This window comes from Taudactylus pleione, unplaced genomic scaffold (genome assembly GCF_031769625.1).
Source record: "Taudactylus pleione unplaced genomic scaffold, aTauple2 ptg000030l, whole genome shotgun sequence".
NCBI lineage: Eukaryota > Metazoa > Chordata > Amphibia > Anura > Myobatrachidae > Taudactylus > Taudactylus pleione.
In genome coordinates, this window is record NW_028284432.1 from 3,428,396 (window position 1) to 3,445,682 (window position 17,287).

General features: G+C 45.8%; 1 protein-coding gene and 1 pseudogene across 2 annotated transcripts; one reads left to right on the forward strand and one right to left on the reverse strand.

Annotated features, from left to right (window-relative positions):
• Positions 1-2,114: 2,114 nt before the first annotated feature.
• MYCN (MYCN proto-oncogene, bHLH transcription factor) lies at positions 2,115-8,231 on the forward strand. Of its 2 annotated transcripts, XM_088451835.1 has the most exons (3): positions 2,115-2,300; positions 3,143-3,966; positions 6,625-8,231. In XM_088451835.1, the coding sequence occupies exons 2-3, from the start codon at positions 3,219-3,221 to the stop codon at positions 7,224-7,226; spliced, it is 1,350 nt and encodes a 449-aa protein (XP_088307961.1). In that variant the 5' UTR covers positions 2,115-2,300; positions 3,143-3,218; the 3' UTR covers positions 7,227-8,231. The 2 variants fall into 2 exon arrangements, with proteins under 2 accessions (XP_088307961.1, XP_088307962.1); XM_088451836.1 differs by lacking the exon at positions 2,115-2,300 and having other exon boundaries at positions 3,022-3,966.
• Positions 8,232-10,057: 1,826 nt separating this feature from the next.
• Positions 10,058-17,287, reverse strand: part of LOC148539108 (uncharacterized) — a 76,123-nt pseudogene continuing 68,893 nt past the window's right edge.

Here is a 17,287-nt window from a genome sequence, read left to right on the forward strand (position 1 = left end):
AGTTCAGTGCTGGCGTCGCGGCGCCAGCAGGGAGAAGGAGCGGCAGCGTGGGCGTCTTACAGACAGCCCAGCGCTGCCGCTCTGTAGAAAAACTATAGTAAAAAATAAATAAATTTAACTAAGTTAAATAAAAAATTAAAAGCTTTAGGGGGCTGCTCCAGCAGCCCACCCCGCAGGGTGACCCGACTCCGGCCGGGCACCATCTAAAACTGAGGTGCCTGTGGCTCGGGGGCGGGGTATAGGGGAGGTTGGACCCAAGTGCATCCTGGGAGCAGCTGAAAGCTTTAACTCCGTGGTGCCCGAGGATCCAGGATCCAGCTATACCCCAAGGTCACCCTGTGGACCCCTATGGACCCTGAAGTAGAAAATGATATTTTCCCTCTAAGGAACACTCGCGAGGTCTGAGTGTTCCCGAGCATGCGCGATAAGGGTCAAAATGGTGCCCGCGATTGTAAATCCGGTTTTAGCCTAATACGGGCAGGTATAATCAACGGGGTAGGTATATAAAGCGGTAATGTATCCCTTTGGGTATCATCCCCCTGACGAAGTCCTACCTAAACGGTGTAAGAGTCTAAACGCGTTGAGGAAGCGGGGACCTCTGTCAGCCGATGCTGTGACTTTCTCAGATAAGCCTACTTTGAACTCCTTTTATGTAATTACGCATTTTTATCTGTGTGTCCATTTTATGTTGTAATAAATTATCTCTGGTACTACACTATGAGTGTTCTTTCTCCCCTACACACAATAATTTCTGTGGAGTAAGAATTGAACAATTCAATAATCCAAGAGGGAGCCACAGAGATCTTGAGGATTATACAATACGTGCTGACATTTTAGCACATTGCGGTACGTGCATAATTGGACAAGCATATCACGCTATGAGGGGCTTGTCTTTCACTTTTTGTTTTGCATATATATATATATATATATATATAGTACATATGTGCTGTTACATTGTGGCACGCACTGCGAACGCACTATGCATTCCTATGGAGGCGCGATGCCATGCCAGCACCAAGGATATAGCTGGGCATATATACTGTACATACATACACACACATATTAGCTGCTGCCGAGTCTAATCGCAGGTTGATATTACAGTCAGCTGTGACACATCAGCCCCTTGAAGCAAGCCGACCTCCCTATTATATAACCCGGCCATGTGCTCAGTGTCCACCAGGCGGCTCTATTTCAAGAGCAAGCCAGCGCCCTGTACAGTGTACATACAGCTGCTCCTTATACATTTCCCAGCAGCAGCCGCACGTCTAGTAATGCTGGAATGCGGGCTGCAGTGCACTCAGCTAACTCTCTCCTCCAGGACCCCAGCCTGCCCCTAATGTCATCAGCCCACACACATCCCTAGGAAATAACTAAAAGCCACACAGCAGCGGGCGTGCCTGCCCTGCCAAGCGGGGACTGTAGCAGCAATCCATACATAGAGCCTATTGCCCAAACCACCCCACCCTCCAAAAAAAATAAAAAAAAACAATAAAATAGACATCTAAAAATAAAAAAGTGTTGCAAAAAAGAATAACGCAGAATGCATGCAATAAATAATGACATGCATCACATAAATGCAAAGAATGGTGAATGAATGGAGCATAGACACGCATGCATAACACGGGCGGGGGTGGGGGCAACACTGCAGAGGTGGCATTGATGGGTGGCATGTATAGTATAGAGATATAAAAGGCTGCAGCAGCCCCTGGTAACAATGTATGGAGGAGTGAGTGCAGACAATGATCTCACACACACAGCCTCCCCCCCGAATACAGGCTGTGTGGCCAGCAGCAGCACCAGCCTCCCATCTGCCTGCCCCCCCTCTCCCAGGGTCTTTGAAGAGCCTGTACGGCCGGCTGCCCCCCTGAGCCGGAAAGCTATTGGGTGATAAGCATTAAGCAGCAGCAGCAGCAGCAGCAGGCTCACATTACTGCCAGGAGAAAGGGAAGGGGACAGGGGGTGGGAGGCATTTTAGCGCGAAACTAGCAGCACCTCCCAAGTAGGATGGGTTACTGCACCAGGGGGGAGGAGGTGGGGTGAAATTGGGTCTTGTCTCTTCTCCCTGTCTGTTTTTTTTTTTTTGCAAGCTACCCCTCCTTTCTCCCGGGTGTGTCAGATTTGTGTGTTTTTTTTTTTTTAGTTAATAATATCCAACAGCTTCAAAGTGCACTCAGTTAGTAAGAGTCTGTAGTCAGTGTTAGAGAGGGCAAGTTGCAGGAGGGTGCAAACACTGGCAGTGACAAGTGGGATTCCCCCAGTCTAAGTTACTGGATGCAAGACAGGAGCAGCTCCAGGGAGAGGTAAGGCTGGATCCCCTGCTCTCTCCCTCTCTCTCTCTCTTCCCATTGCAGTTTATTATTTCTATATATTCCATTATTTATTTATTTTACCAACGTTCTCCTTTATGTTGACATTATGCAATATGTGATGTCCGCCTTCAGCACCCTATATACCCTGCATGCATATTAAGGTCATGTTTTGTGCATTCAGATTTAGCTCTGTCTTGTCTGGTCCTCCCGTCATCATGATTGCAGCAGTCTCCTCTTGGTTTATGTATTAATGACCATTTTTGCAGATCCATCAGTCACAGAGTACATGGTCAGTGTGTGAGGGATGCATGCAGACTGTCAGATTGCAGGCACAGCAAGTCATGCACAGGGCTTCCATGGAAAGCCTGCACGTACATACAGTAGGAACTATTTCAATAGGAAAAACCTGTGTATAGATAGATTTATTGCATGCATTTGTTCCATATGTTATCACATCATATGCAGTTGGAAGATAGGCAGGTAAATGCATGTGGAAAAGGATAACATGACATAAGACTGCATGTGTCAGGGTGACAGCATACAGTAAATACACCTATAAACGACACCTAGATGCAGACGGCGTGCCTTTTTTTTGCATAGACATCCTTTCAGGAGGCTGAGTGTTGTGAGATCAGTCTGTGTGGGAGTTGCTTCTGAGTGGTGCAGAGTCCCCTCTGTGCATCCTTTCCTTCTCTATCCAGAAACACCCCCTTAAACTGCATGGACCACTGGCAGTTTCAGCTTCTCTTATGGCTATGTATCTGTAATATACCAGGAAGCCTGGATCTGTCTCTCCTGCATTATAATTCTGACTGCATCTTCTCCTGTTCCAGATAGCTGCTGGCTGGCTCTTCAAATAACCCAGCTCTGGTCATACATCATTGCTCAGTGCTAAGAGGAAGCTGGAAGATGCCCGGGGTGGTGAGCAAGAACCCGGACCTGGAGTTTGACTCCTTGCAGCCGTGCTTCTACCCAGACGAGGATGATTTTTATCTGTGTGGTCCGGACTGTGCTCCCCCAGGAGAAGACATCTGGAAGAAGTTTGAGTTGCTCCCCACACCTCCCCTCTCCCCTAGTCGAGCAGGGCTACAGAGTGACCCTCTGTCTCCTGGGCAGGGGCCCTTGCTTGAGTATGGGTTGCATGGCGATGGAGATGCCTTGGACTGGGCATCGGAGCTTCTGCTGCTCCCCCCTGAAGCTGACTTGCTCGGGTGCTCCGGCTGGGGTTTGCCACAGAGTACAGAGCTGGGTTTGTCCCCCAGCAACATCAAGTCCATTATCATCCAGGACTGTATGTGGAGTGGCTTTTCTGCCAGGGAAAAGCTGGAAAGGGCAGTCAACGAGAAGCTGGGCAAAGCTGCAGGGACTGTAGAGTCTGGAGCCCCTAATCCAACTGGCACCCCTGCTGCCAGCAGCTTACCTGTGCAAGGAGAGGATTTAAACAACCCTGCTTCCCACTGCGTGGATCCAGCTGTCGTTTTTCCATTTCCCATCAACAAGGGAGAGAGCTGCAGAATTGGGCAGGCTAACCCTCCCATCAGTGCCATATCATCACCCTGCGCGTCCCTCGTTGTAGCATCTTCCACACCAGCCAGAAGCTGCAACCAGTCGTGCCCAACCAGTGCCAGCTCTGGAGATGAGAGCCATAGTGAATCTGGTAATTATTCAGCATCAATTTATAGTATTGCTGTTTGACTGTTGTTGCATCAGTTTTGTTATGGTTGCCCACTATGACATGTTGTATGTTGGCATATTTTATGTATGCATGTGCAAATTACAGCGGTGGCATCGTTTGCAAGAAATATTTACTGTTAGCGTATCTCAATCTTCTGTGTAAACATATAAACCGGTGCATTTCTGTGTTCGGGCATAGGCTAATGCATACTGTACTTCCCCCTGGCATTTGTAGATTGTAATAAGGCTATGATGTGTCTTCCTTGGGGACACACAAGCAATGAATGAGATTTCTGGAAGGTCATAGACAGCTGACTCTGAAGTTTTCACCTGGGTGTTTGCACTTGTATTTGTGGGTGTGTTTACCCCAGCAATATAAAATGACTCACATAAGGTTGGTTAAAAACTGTTGATATCAAGTTATTGTAGGCTATGCTCAGCTGGTGTGTCGGTAACCCAACACATTATGATTGCAGTAATTGCCATTGAGGGATGGATGGCCTTGTGTAGTATAATTTACGACTGTCAGTGGTTGTTTCACTTTAAGCTAGGGAACGATTAATCCTAAAACATAATTCTGTGAGATGTTCTTATATTTTGTGTATGCATTTTTGTGTGCGTGTGTGTTGCCTAGATTTTTTTTGTTGTTGTTTTCAAAGTTAATTGTATAGTACAAGTTTGGGCTGATGCTAAGTTGCCTGTTTATATTCTGCTAGTCCTGTTGACTTTAGACCTGTCCTGTTAGATCTGTTATTCATTTGTATTTTCCAGGACAGGTCTGCCCAACTGGCGGCCCTCCAATCTTTTTTGGGGGGTTTGAGAGGGGGGGGTTCGTTTTGGTCCCCACCTTCCTTGAGAGCCCAACTCTGTTGAGTAGCATGGTCGTCAGCCCACAAATGTGTTGCTATAATGGGGCTGGTGGATATGTCCCTGTCGCTGTCCGCAGAATCCGTGAGATGTAACAGTGAGGGTAGGATAAAACAATGTCCATTTTAGGAGAATAGAACGCTCTCGAAACAGCTGACACGGTAACTTCAGCACACAGGGCCCTTTTCTCTGTGACCTCGCTCATACAAAAGGCATTGAGAATAAGTGCTGTGTTCGAGGCCTGCCGACAGCAGACCCTTTTGAGCTGTGAGGCCAGCAGATGGCGGTGTTTTTTTGTTTTTTAATTCTGAAAGGGTTCATTGAATTAAGAGACCTTTTTTAGGCAGCTGAAGCGGCAGACTGGGTTGCTGTGTATCTAAAAGGTAATCCTATCATGTTAGTTACTGGTAACAGATGCTTGGCAACTTAAAAAAAGAGGCTTCTCGGGCAGAATTACAAACACCATGGCTCCACCAGGCCCCCTCGGTCATTTGTCCTACTGCCCTTACTAATTAGGAGCCAGGCACTTTAATATTTTTTTTTCTTCTTTTTTAAAGTGGACCTGCTGGATCCCCATAGTATCGTATGCTGCTGCTCGCTATGCCACGAGAAGCAGAAAAAACGAAAAAAAAGTTGACTTCAAATCTTATCGCGTAATGAACTAATGTGCTGTAGCGGCCAATCCGATATCTGCTTTCTTTAATCCAACTAGCACTAACATGATTAAAGATAATACCTTGGTGGTTGCTGTAGGACACAGCACATGTGCACCCATGTTATTAAATAAATCTCTTTAGAATTATACAATATTTGCCGAGCAGACCTTTTTATTAACCTACACCCTTTAACCATATATAAAAATTTTTGTTTCACTTAGCTTTTACTGGGCATTTTAAAAGTTAAGCGTTGCCAAGGGGCCCTTCCCTATTCCCATCTCTGTATTTACGACCGAATGAGAGCTGCGATCTTGCTTACTTTTCCTGACACACTATGAATTAGTATTTGACTCCAAACATTTCAGTGCCCCCCACTGGTCAGATAAGTTTGAAAAACAGTAAAATGCTCCTTTACCTTTTTACCTAGTGGGATCTTTTTGAAAATTAATTTTGTTGAGGTCTTGAGAGTCAACTTAATTCTTTTTAAAACATACACTTTTTTTTTTTTTTTTAATTGTATAGTGTCTCTTTAAGGTTAAGCTTGTTTCCTTCACTAGCAGGGAATGAGGCGATTGTCTCATAATTGCACTTATTTGCGGACATAAGACTATCCTCATAAACTGCCTACAATCTCTTTTATGTTTGTGTCTTGACAGCTCCGAGGAAGTACTTCCTCACAACAGCTGTCTTATTGGCTGTAAACCAAATCCCTGGCTTAAAGGGGACTACTGCATCCGACCAGCAACATATTATGCCTCTAAACAGACCCAGTGATTGTCTGGCTGTCCCTGTCACTGAGGCAGAGGATTTGTTCAGGCAATGTTGCCCCCACCCCCCACTTCCAAGTACAGAAAAAACCTTCTCCCGTTTGTGCTTCTCAAAAAGCCTTTAGCTAACCGCACAATCGGTGCCACTGTGCTTAATATAGTCCTAGCATATGGCGTTAATTTTCAATCAGAAGGCAACACATACATGATATACAAATTGTTCTCTTATTCCTCAGGTTTATAAAATATCTTTGCAAATATGCTTTCATTGGTGCCTGTTGATTTGTTTGGAAAGGCGTTTCAGCATGTCAAGTAATGTTACTTACTGGACTGTCGTTGCTTTTTTTCCAGACGATGATGAAGACGATGATGAAGATGACGATGAGGAAGAAATCGACGTCGTCACGGTGGAGAAAAGGCGCACCTTGTCCAACAGGCAGGTCACCTCTCCCACCATGCTGCGATCCAAGACCGCCAACTCTGCCTCTGGGAAAAACCTCCCCACCGAACTTGCCCTCAAGCGATGTGCCCCAGTGCACCAGCAGCACAACTATGCCGCGCCCTCGCCATACGTGGAGACCGAAGAAGTGGCTCCACCTCAGAAGAAGCATAAAAATGAAGCGCCTCGGCTCGCCAAGGGCGCGGCACAACCAAAGTCTAAAAGCTCCAGCCCTCGCAACTACGACTCGGAAGACAGCGAGCGGAGGCGTAACCACAACATTCTGGAACGCCAGCGCCGCAACGACTTGAGGTCGAGCTTCCTCACCTTAAGGGATCACGTACCCGAACTTGTTAAAAACGACAAAGCCGCTAAAGTAGTCATTCTTAAAAAAGCCACTGAGTACGTTCATTCTCTTCAGGCTGATGAAGAGAAATTGTTACTGGAGAAAGAAAAATTACAACTCCGACAGCAACAACTGATCAAGAAAATCGAAAACTCACGGACTTGCTAAACTTTTGCCCCCTTTTTTTTTTTTTTCATTTTACTATTTTTCTTCTGAACTTTCACTGCCACTTTGCACAATATTTGATTCTTTAAAATAAAAAAAGAAAACAAACCAGAAAAAAAAAGTGTTTTGACATTACGAATGTTGGTTTAATTTCAATTCCAGTTCACTCTACAGTTGAAAATACTTTTTTTATGTTTTTTTTTTCTGTGTCTTGTTGTTTCAGAATCAGATGATATTTTTGAGGAGTTGAGGTGACTGCCAAATTATTTACTGTTTTTTTATATATATTTTTTTTTTTTTACTATATACTTTCTAGCTGTTTATATGTTGTGAGCATTTTATTTTGAGCTGCTGTTTTTTTTGTAAGATTCTATTTTTGTTTTATGGTGCTCATGTTTGTAACTGATGTTACTTTTCTGGGGTTTAGCACTTATACCTCTGGAGGAACCTCTGTATATACCATTTATACTCCTTGCCTTTTTGTACAACTTTTCTTGGGCTATTCTGGGTAGCTCTCGACTACCGATATTAGACTGGAAATTCAGACCTAAGTACTGTAACACCTCAATGTTTGAGGAGCATGTTTTGTATACAAATATATTGTTAATCTCTTGTTATGTACTGGACTAATTCTTACACTGCCTGTATACTTTAGTATGACGCTGATACATAACTAAATTTGATACTTATATTTTCGTATGAAAATGAGTTGTGAAAAGTTTTTGAGTAGATATTACTGTATCACCTTTTTGAACAAAGAACTTTTTTTGTAAAGAAAATTATTATATATGCCTTTTTTTCTTAGCCTGTTTTGTTGTTCCTGTTCTTATCGTATTTGTTTATGTTTGGCGCATAGAACCGGAAGATTTCGGAGTTCTGTGGTTTTCTCTGTTTGTTTATTCGTTAATTGTTTGTTATGTTTTTTTATTCATTCTTTTTTCAACCAATGTACATTTTTAGTGCTTCATCTTCTAGCACTTTGAAATACCTCATGTTTATGAAATAAATAGCGACAAACGTTTAAAGTCTCAGTTTATCAATTTCATCTCTGAACATGATGCCTTAGCTAATTTTATGTTCTTTACAGTTTTCCCTTTTGAATCATATTTGAGAATGTGGCCTATCCAATTGCTAGGAGGTAGTTACATCACTGGAGTGTGAGGCACTTTGCACCTTATTTTTTAGGAATGTGACTGTTTTCTCTTTTATTATGATGAATATTGGTTCCTCCCAAAATATGGGGTCTATTTACTAAGCCTAGGATGGAGATAAACTAAACTGTGATAAAGTACCAGCCAACCAGCTCCTAACTGTCATTTTTTAAACACAGCCTGTGACATGGCACAGGAGCTGATTGGCCAGTTCTTTATTTCCATTTATTTTATCTCCGTCCAAGGCTTAGTAAATAGACCACCCCACAATCTGTCTCCACTGCATGAGAGTGAAAGGCCCACTTTAGTGTTTGTGCAATTGTTTAAGGTTTCTATGGGGGAGATGTGTAAAGATTGGACAGTTGGAGAGAAGTTGCCCATAGCAACCAATCAGCTTTGAGAGGTAGCATGTATCAAATACATTCTAGGGGGAATTCTATTGTTTTAGGTGCCACCATAAGTAATGGGTGCCCGTCAGAGCAATTCAGTTGTTTTGGGTGCCCATTAATTATTGTGCTTGTCGCGCCCAAATAGGGTGTAGTCGCCTATAATGGCTAAACCCGTTTAAAGTACTAGCTAGGGCGCCCAAACCGCAGACTTTTCACACATTTCTGCTTGTCTCCACAGAAATGTCAGCGCCGGCGGGTCTCCTACTCGAACGGACCAACAATTGAATTGCTCCCATCACTGACAGCCATCAGCGCAAACAATGGAACCTCCCCCCTATAATTTGATAGGTAGAAACTGATTAGTTGCAACTTCTCTACTGGTCCACTTCTCCACTCTTTACACTGCTTAACACATCTCGCTACTAACTGTCATTTTATAGGCTGCGTTTGAAAAATGACAGTTAGATGCTGATTGGTTGGTACTTCATTTCTCTCCAAGGTCTGATACATCTCGACTTGTGATATACAGGGAGTTCGAATAGTCCCTCCGCAGTGACAGGTGTGTGACAGACAGTGGGGGCTTCAGAGATGGGGCAGCAGCGCAGTCCAAAATTCAGATAGGGGAGCCACACCAACTGCCACTCCAAACGCTGCCAAACATCGCTGGCAGTTGGTGTGGCTCCACAATTTGAATCTTGGACTGTCACACACTTAGCACACAGTCACTACAGAGTAACTTTCTGAACTCCCTGTAGTATACTTTGCTTTTTGGGCTTTTATATAGTGCTGAGCAGAGTAAATGTTTTTACATTGTTTGCAGTACAGCTACTGTAACTACAGAAGGTGGTGCTTAATTTTTACAACGGTATACATATCATGTTTATAACTTAGATCTTAGTTTTGGACTCTATGGCTCTATTTTGGATTAACTGCTAGATTTAAGGCAGCAATTAGTTTTAAAACAAGTAGCCTCTTTTAAAACTAGCAGCTATCTCGCTGAAATCGGCAGCTAATTCATTCGAACCTTCTTGATACAGGAAATTTAATGGGAATTATATGTACTGGTTTAAAAACTATGTAGGCGTGTTTCTGGTCGTAGATGGACAGGTAGGGTGGGAGGGGAGAGAACCACATACACACGACACGTGTATAAATATAACCAAAAGCCCCTACGAAGTGAATAGATGCCACACAGTAAAGTGAATTTAGATATATTAAAGACTCCATTTGAACTAGGTAGGACCCCAGTGTTGGGGAGATATGTAATAATAGGTTGACTGTTTGCAAGTCCAAGTCAGCCATTGTGGCTCAGGTAGCCCAGCAATGTGCACAGACCTGTGACTTCATTGCTAATGTTCTCGCACACGTTGGGCCCTATTAACAAATCACCGACACACAGCACAGGATTCCCATTGCCCAAGACATCCACCCCAAGTTGCACTAAGATGGCTTTGGTATAAATGTATCTACATTTTGGCTGAGAAATGGGTGGAACAGGACTCACCAAAGTTATAACCTGATTAGCTCAAAAATTGTCCGGGTAGAATTGAAGGTGTACAAACAAACAAATGGATGGGTTCCAAAAAGGTGCTGTCTTAAGGTGGCCATACACGGTGAAGATTCAAAAGGCTGGTCAGCTGCTGGCTGCTTGTGAGGCCAGGAAGTTTGTGTCCATTGACGCAGACCCTGGCCTCAGCACTCCCCCTCCCGTTTCCAGGAATGCAGGCCGCCCCCCGTTTCATTCAGGCAGAAGTTTTGGGGAACTGTGTGCGAGATCACAAAATGGGTCCTGAGCAAGCGTCGGAGATGTGCACTAACCATCGGGTTAGCGTACATCTCCGAATTAGGCCCCAAATGAAGTGATATTACACAGGTGTAATGAATTACACTTACCTAATGACGGTGGTGGTCATGAATCATGAATTGGAGGTTTGCCTATGAAGTACATGGGGACAAATACAGGGGATTTTCAGAGCGCACGAAGATGGTCTTAATTCTAATGTAATTACACATAATTTTTTTTTTAAGGATTGTGTGCACCCATACTCAGGAGTTAGAACAGAAACGCCTATACCCACCAAAGCTTTTAAAGAATGGGCAAGTTGAAAAGTTGCCCATACTTTAGCAACCCAACCAATCAGATTCTAACTAGCATTTTATAAAATGATAGGGAGAAGCTGACTGGTTGCTATGGGAAGTTTCTCTTGCTTCTCCACTCTTAAGACGCTTTGGCACATCTCCCCCATGGCTATGCGTCAGCCAGTTTATCGGCTCCCGAATGCGCTCTGGACTTCCAGTTCTAGAATAGATTTTTTATTTTATTTGAAATGATCACTAACATGAAAAATAAAAATGCTTTATTATAGTAAAGATTGTTTTTTTATTCCTGTTGGCACCCACGGCTACCACCATTCTGAGATGTCATTAACTATTGAAGGACAGCTGTAGTACAGTACATGTCTGTAAGTTGGCTTCACCATGCATGTAGAAGCAACTCAGAATGCCCTGGTAAAGGCTATGACTTGCAGTAGCCGGCGTTTGCCTTCACCAGGAGGGGCTGTATGCCTTTGATAACCAGACTTTTCCGCAGTATAAAGGACTTTATTCATATAATGGGCAGCACAGATGGTGTAATGCAGTGGGTCTCAAACTCAGTCCTCAGGACCCCACACAGTTCGTGTTTTGCAGGTCACACATTTTAAAAGATCCACAGGTAAAGCTAATTATTTCAATTGTGATTCTGTCAGGAGACCTGGAAAACATGCACTGTTTGGGGTCCCGAGGACCGAGTTTGAGAACCTGTGGTGTAATGGTTAGAATTACTGCCTCACAGCACTGAGGTCATGGGTTCGATTCCCACCCCAGTCCTAACTGTGCTGAGTTTGTATATTCTCCCTGTGCTTGCGTGGGTTTCCTCCTGGTACTCCGGTTTCCTCCCACACTCCAAAAATATACTGGTAGGTTAATTGGCTCCCACCAAAAACTAACCCTAGTTTGTATGTGTGTGAACATGTGATAGGGAATATAGGACCTAATTCAGACCCACTCGCTAGATGCGATCGCTCGCATCCAGTATATGCAAATTTGTCAAAGTGACGACATGGGAAGCGATCGCTCGCCAAGGCATAAGCACACCGACTTTGGCTGTGCGAGGGATCGCTCTGTGTATGCAGACACCCATTAGCCTATGTTGAGACGCCCACTAGCGCACGTCATCTCCAGGAAGTGTATTAAAACATTGGTACATCGAGCACCATCGGTAGCGATCGCAGCGCTTGTGGTTGCCTTAACCTGCCGCAAGCACTGTGAGGACTTCAGTGTACTATGACGCTGCCTGTTAACTATGCACGCCTTAAAAACGGTGTTGAAACACCGAGGCACGTCTGCGTTCGCACCTCCACACCCCCGTTATTAGTGTCCTGCCCCTGTTACCATCCACAAACGGCCTCTCCTGTCACTCATTTCACTGGGTTGTCTTTGCACAGCGCTACCGAGCGGGTCTGAATGAGGTCCATAAAGTGTAAACTCCACTGGGGCAGGGACTGATGTGAATGGACAAATAGTCTCTGTAAAGCGCTGCGGAATATGTGTGTTATATAAATAGCTGGTAATAAATAAATAATAAAATATAATAAATGGGCCCTTTAATAACAAAATGAGGGTGAAATGAGCAGTTAATAGAGTTGAAATAAAGAAACTAAAAGGCAATACTCAGGCATCACTTTGCATGGTAACTTTTATAAAGGGATTTTATAGGTGTCATAATCCTGCACTTACAGATGTGCCCACATACATCTATCCTCCGTGCGCTACAAGTCGCGCCACAAATGATGCAGGAGCTCAGTGTGACTTGGTAGCGCCGAGTGTCTTTTCGTACATCTTATTCACACAACAATACGAATAGATAGCACAAGCTTCTGCTGATTAAAATGATATGCAGCATGCCTATGTTCTGTGTGTGACAGCGGCTCTATCTGCATGCTAAACACTACGTTACAGTGTTACAGCCGCTGACACTAACGTAGCATTTCGCATGTAGATACAGCCGCACTCGCTCAGAGGACATAGGCATGCTGCATATCATTTCAATCAGCAGAAGCTGCTTGTCCTATCTATTCGCATCATTTTACAAATAAGACGCATTTGAAGGTAAAAGCCGCTCAAAAAGCCGCTCAAAAGGCCGCACAGCTGTTTAACGCGCCAGGAGGCTATATGTATGTGGACCCATCTTTACCTGGTTATGTCAATATTTTAGGAAGCCTAACCCAGGTGACATACTTTATGTGAGTGCAGCAGTACATTGGGCAGATTTAACAACCTGCGTGTTTGCAAAACTTTGACCAATAAATTTAAAACTGCAATAGAAAGAAATGCTAAGCACGTCCGATTTAGAAAAAAAATTTCTATTGCCATTTTAAATCTATTGGTCAAAGTTCCTGATGATCAACAGATTAGTAAATCTACCCCTATGGGCGCCCTCATTCATATACTGTATGTACGCAAACCAGATCTTCGATATTAGAAGACTGGCGCATCCGCTGGTCTTCTACTGCATTTGCTCTCACAGTTCTCCAAAGCCGCAGCCTGTCATCCGTTTGGAAGTGGGTGGAGTCAGTTGCGTTCCCGGAAATGGGAGCATTGCACCCTGTTTTCTGGCAGCGCCAAGGACAGGATCTGCGTCTTCCAGTGCAGGCTTCTTGACCCCGGCTGAACGATTTAATTGCGCTTTCTGAGTACGCCTACTCAGATAGAAGATTACTGCGGCCATCGCGTCCAATGCTTCGCATTCGAACCCGGCACTCGGATCGCAGATCCTGGCAGGAGGCGTCTTTTGCCTGCAGACACCTCCTGTTGAATTACCATATGTTGTCATCGCTGCTGTGCCGCCCTCAAGACTCTCTCTGAATTAGGCCTTATATCACATATACTATGAGACACACTTTCCCTCTCTCCTGGATTGTCTGGGGACTCCCACTTCTCTTGGTTTGGGTGCTAGGTGATTTAATCTACCCAAACAGATTGAGGACAGCTTAAGTTGCTGAACCATATGGCTCAGAGAGAGGTTACCATTACATTATGTGAAATACAGACTTTCTCGAACACGCATGCACGCCTGTGAACATTTGAAAGCATCAGTTATTTAAAATTTCAACCAAACAACAGAGCACCTTGCCATTCAGCCATTGCAGCTTCATAACTGAGTGCTAGATCCCGAGGAATTAAAGGTCTGTTAACATTTAAACAGGAGCTAAATGTCAAAGCTGTAGAGCATAATTATCACATGCTTTTCATGTGCCTGGAAAATACGACGTACATGAGTGGATTTGTTAGTGAACAATTAAAAAAAAGGTCTTTATTATATTTGAAAACGATTAAGCGCTACTTATTGCCTTGTAGTATGATCTATCAGTATCCGCAGAGATCAGGTATCCCCGCCCAGTGAGGCGTAAAGAGATTTCCTTTACAAGTGAAGGAAACTAATAAACCGTTTGAAGTTCTGCTTCACTCAAATGACCGAGATCAATCTTACAATATCTGGAGAAATGTGTTTTATTTCTTAAACCATGTTCTGCGTTCCCGATGCTTTGTTCCGTAGTTTGAATGTCATGGGTTTTACCTCGCCATAGCGCTATCGGTTTCACAGGGTTGATATTTGTGTTGTTTGTCTGTGAAATTATTCTAATTACTTTCAAGAGAGACCTAGCTCCAAATTGTGCTTCGGTTCCAGAATCTCTCAGTTTTCGACAGTGTTTCCATTTCCAGGGACATTTGACCAAGATAACAAGTAGTATTTTGTCTTTTGGGATTCTGGGCCTGATTCAGAGCCCCTCGCAAGCGCTGTGTGCGCGCAAGCGGCTCAATGGTTGCCCACTGCGCACGCGCCGCGTCCGGCGTACGCGAGCCCCGCTGAGCGACTGAAGTTCAGTCGCTACGGGGCTCGCAACAAGATGGGGCAGCTGTCGATGTTGATTGGCAGCTCACCCTGTTTTGTGGGCAGGTAGGGGGGGGTGGCCGGACAAACGCAGGCGTTCCCTTAGGAACCCCTTGGCGTTTGTAGGTGGGGTTACTGACATCACTAGTGATGTCAGTAGTGGACCTCCTGCTCTATTAGAGCAAGAAGTCCACTTGGGCTTGCGGCAGCTAGACCCTACCCCAGTGTCTTGGTGCAAGCCCGGCGGTCGCGATTATCACGGCGGTCTCCTGGCCGCTCGCACAAGCTGTGGGTGGAGAAAAAAAAATACGCCCACACTCAGAGTGAGCGCCGCCAGCAGCGAGCGGCTCTGAATGAGGTCCTTTGTCCGGCGGCATTCCGACCCCTGGGATCCCATATCCAACCCGTTTTTTAAATTATGTAACATGATGTGGAGACAATAGTATACGAAGGCGGAATAAGCGTGAGTATAACTAAGAATACTATGTTTTTTGCTGTATGGCTGTTGATGACAGCCTTGTTGCTGGGCAGATTATAAGTCTGTCTGGTCAGCTGGTTGGGTGAGCCAATGATATTGCTTGAAGAAGTGGTCAGATGATCAGTATATATTGGGCTGTGTGAGCATGGACAGCCTCTTGGTTCCTGGATCTTTGAAACACTATCAGGCTGAGTAGTTTTTCCCTTTTTCTGTGCATTACCTTTCTATTCCAGTTTAATCCTTGCATTCCCCCCTGGTATATATATTCCCACTAGTGCCTCCCTTTTACATTTATCCCCTTTTCAGGCTGTACTGCCCCCCACCCCTCCCTGCCTTCTTTCCCTGTATAGCCCGTTCATGCCATTTCTGCCCCCCCCCCTCCACCCCCCTGTATTTGGTATTATTAGCATATGGCACCACTCAGCCCCGGCACCATGCACCCCCCCTCCTCCACCTCCACTTTCTCGTGACTCCCCCGTGTCTGTAGGTCTCCAGCCCTTCCCGCAGCAGACCAGCACTTCACTGCGCCAGCGGTAGCTTCCGCTTTCGCGCCTCCCGCTGGCGCCTTTTAGTTATCCCCCTAGCCCCCTTTTCCTTCACCCCCCCTGCGGGGGTGTGCGCTCCTGCACCTTCCGTCGGCTTCCAGCCCCGGCAACACAAGCACTTTTGCACCAGCGGGAGCTCCCGCTTCCGCGCCTCCCGCTGGCATGCCGGTCACTGCCCTCCGGTCCCCATTTCACCTTCCCCGCCGGTGGGGGTGAGCTCCTCCCGCCGGTGCCCAGTCCCTGGCGGCGCTTGTTACTCTGCGCCAACGGGGGGTCCCATCTCCGCGTCTCCCGCTGGCGTTTCCTGGCTGCCTTCCAGCTTTCACTTCACTTGCGGGTGTCACCGCTCCCGCGCCGCCCGCTGGTTTTCCGGCCACACCGCCGCGAGTGGGGCCCCGCACTCCCCTTCCTACCCCCCCGCGCCGGTTCCACCGCGCTGGGGGGTGTCACTTTGTTTGTCAGCTGCTATACATTTTCCCTGCCCGCGCGGCAGGCCCGGCGGCCATTTCCCATGGCGGCCATTTTGGGTCCCACCTTGGTAGTGGGATCTCAGCCCAGCATCCATTTTTTTTTTTTTTTCTTTTTTCCCTAGCTGGCTTTGCAGCTTCAGCCCACATATGCCCTCTGCCTGCCCCTGCCTTTCTACCTCCTCTTGCCCGCTGCCCCTGCTTCCCCGCACCTCCTTTCTTCGTTTTTCTGCTCCCCCATTTCCCCACCCCCCGGCCACAGGTTCATTGTTTCCCTTGCTTTACCCCCCCCCCAATTGGTATTATTATCTCTGCCCCTCCTTCCTCTGGCTATCTTTCTTTGCCCCTTCATCCATGCCTTATAATATTTTCCTAGTATGGCTCCCCGCCTCTCCTATGTCTCTGCTTCCTGTACCCCATCTTCCTCTCTACCCATTATCCTTCCACCCCTGTGGGTCCCATGCACCCTCCCTGCCTTCACATCTGTCACCCCTTCCACCCCCGTGCTTGCACCCGCCTTCTCCTGCTCACCTTTCTCCTTTAGTTACATGTCGGCCTGGCTCTGTTGGCTCCTCAAGTTGAAGCTGAAGTTCATGCAGCTGCTGTTCCATTGCGGTGGCTAGTGATCCCGTGCGTTTTGAGATTTTTATGTTGGTCGACATGGTGGCTCCGCTGCGTTAAAACATCGAAGATGGCGCCTCGCAGAAGCATTGTAGAGGAGGTTCTGGGTCCACCTGGTGCTGGCGAGTATGATTGTGTCACAAATTTTGTTATGATTCCATTTTTGTTTCTCATCTACCGTTTGCTCGCCCGCGTAAGATTGACAGGAGGGTTGCGCAGCGGTTAGTCAAGGGGTTTAGGCGATAATTACAGGGTGGTTTATGACGCAGTTATAGGGGTTAGGAAACAAGGGTACTGTACATTGTGTCAATTCAGCTTTTGCTGTGTGCTTTGCGCTGCAGCGAATAAGGATCCGCAGAAGTTAATTTGCTGATTTTTCTTGTTCAGAATCAGACAACATAGGCGAGTGTCGCAATTTTTGTGAATATAATGGATTGGATCATGCTCCCCTTTGCCATGGGCTATTTGGCGGACAGGGTGC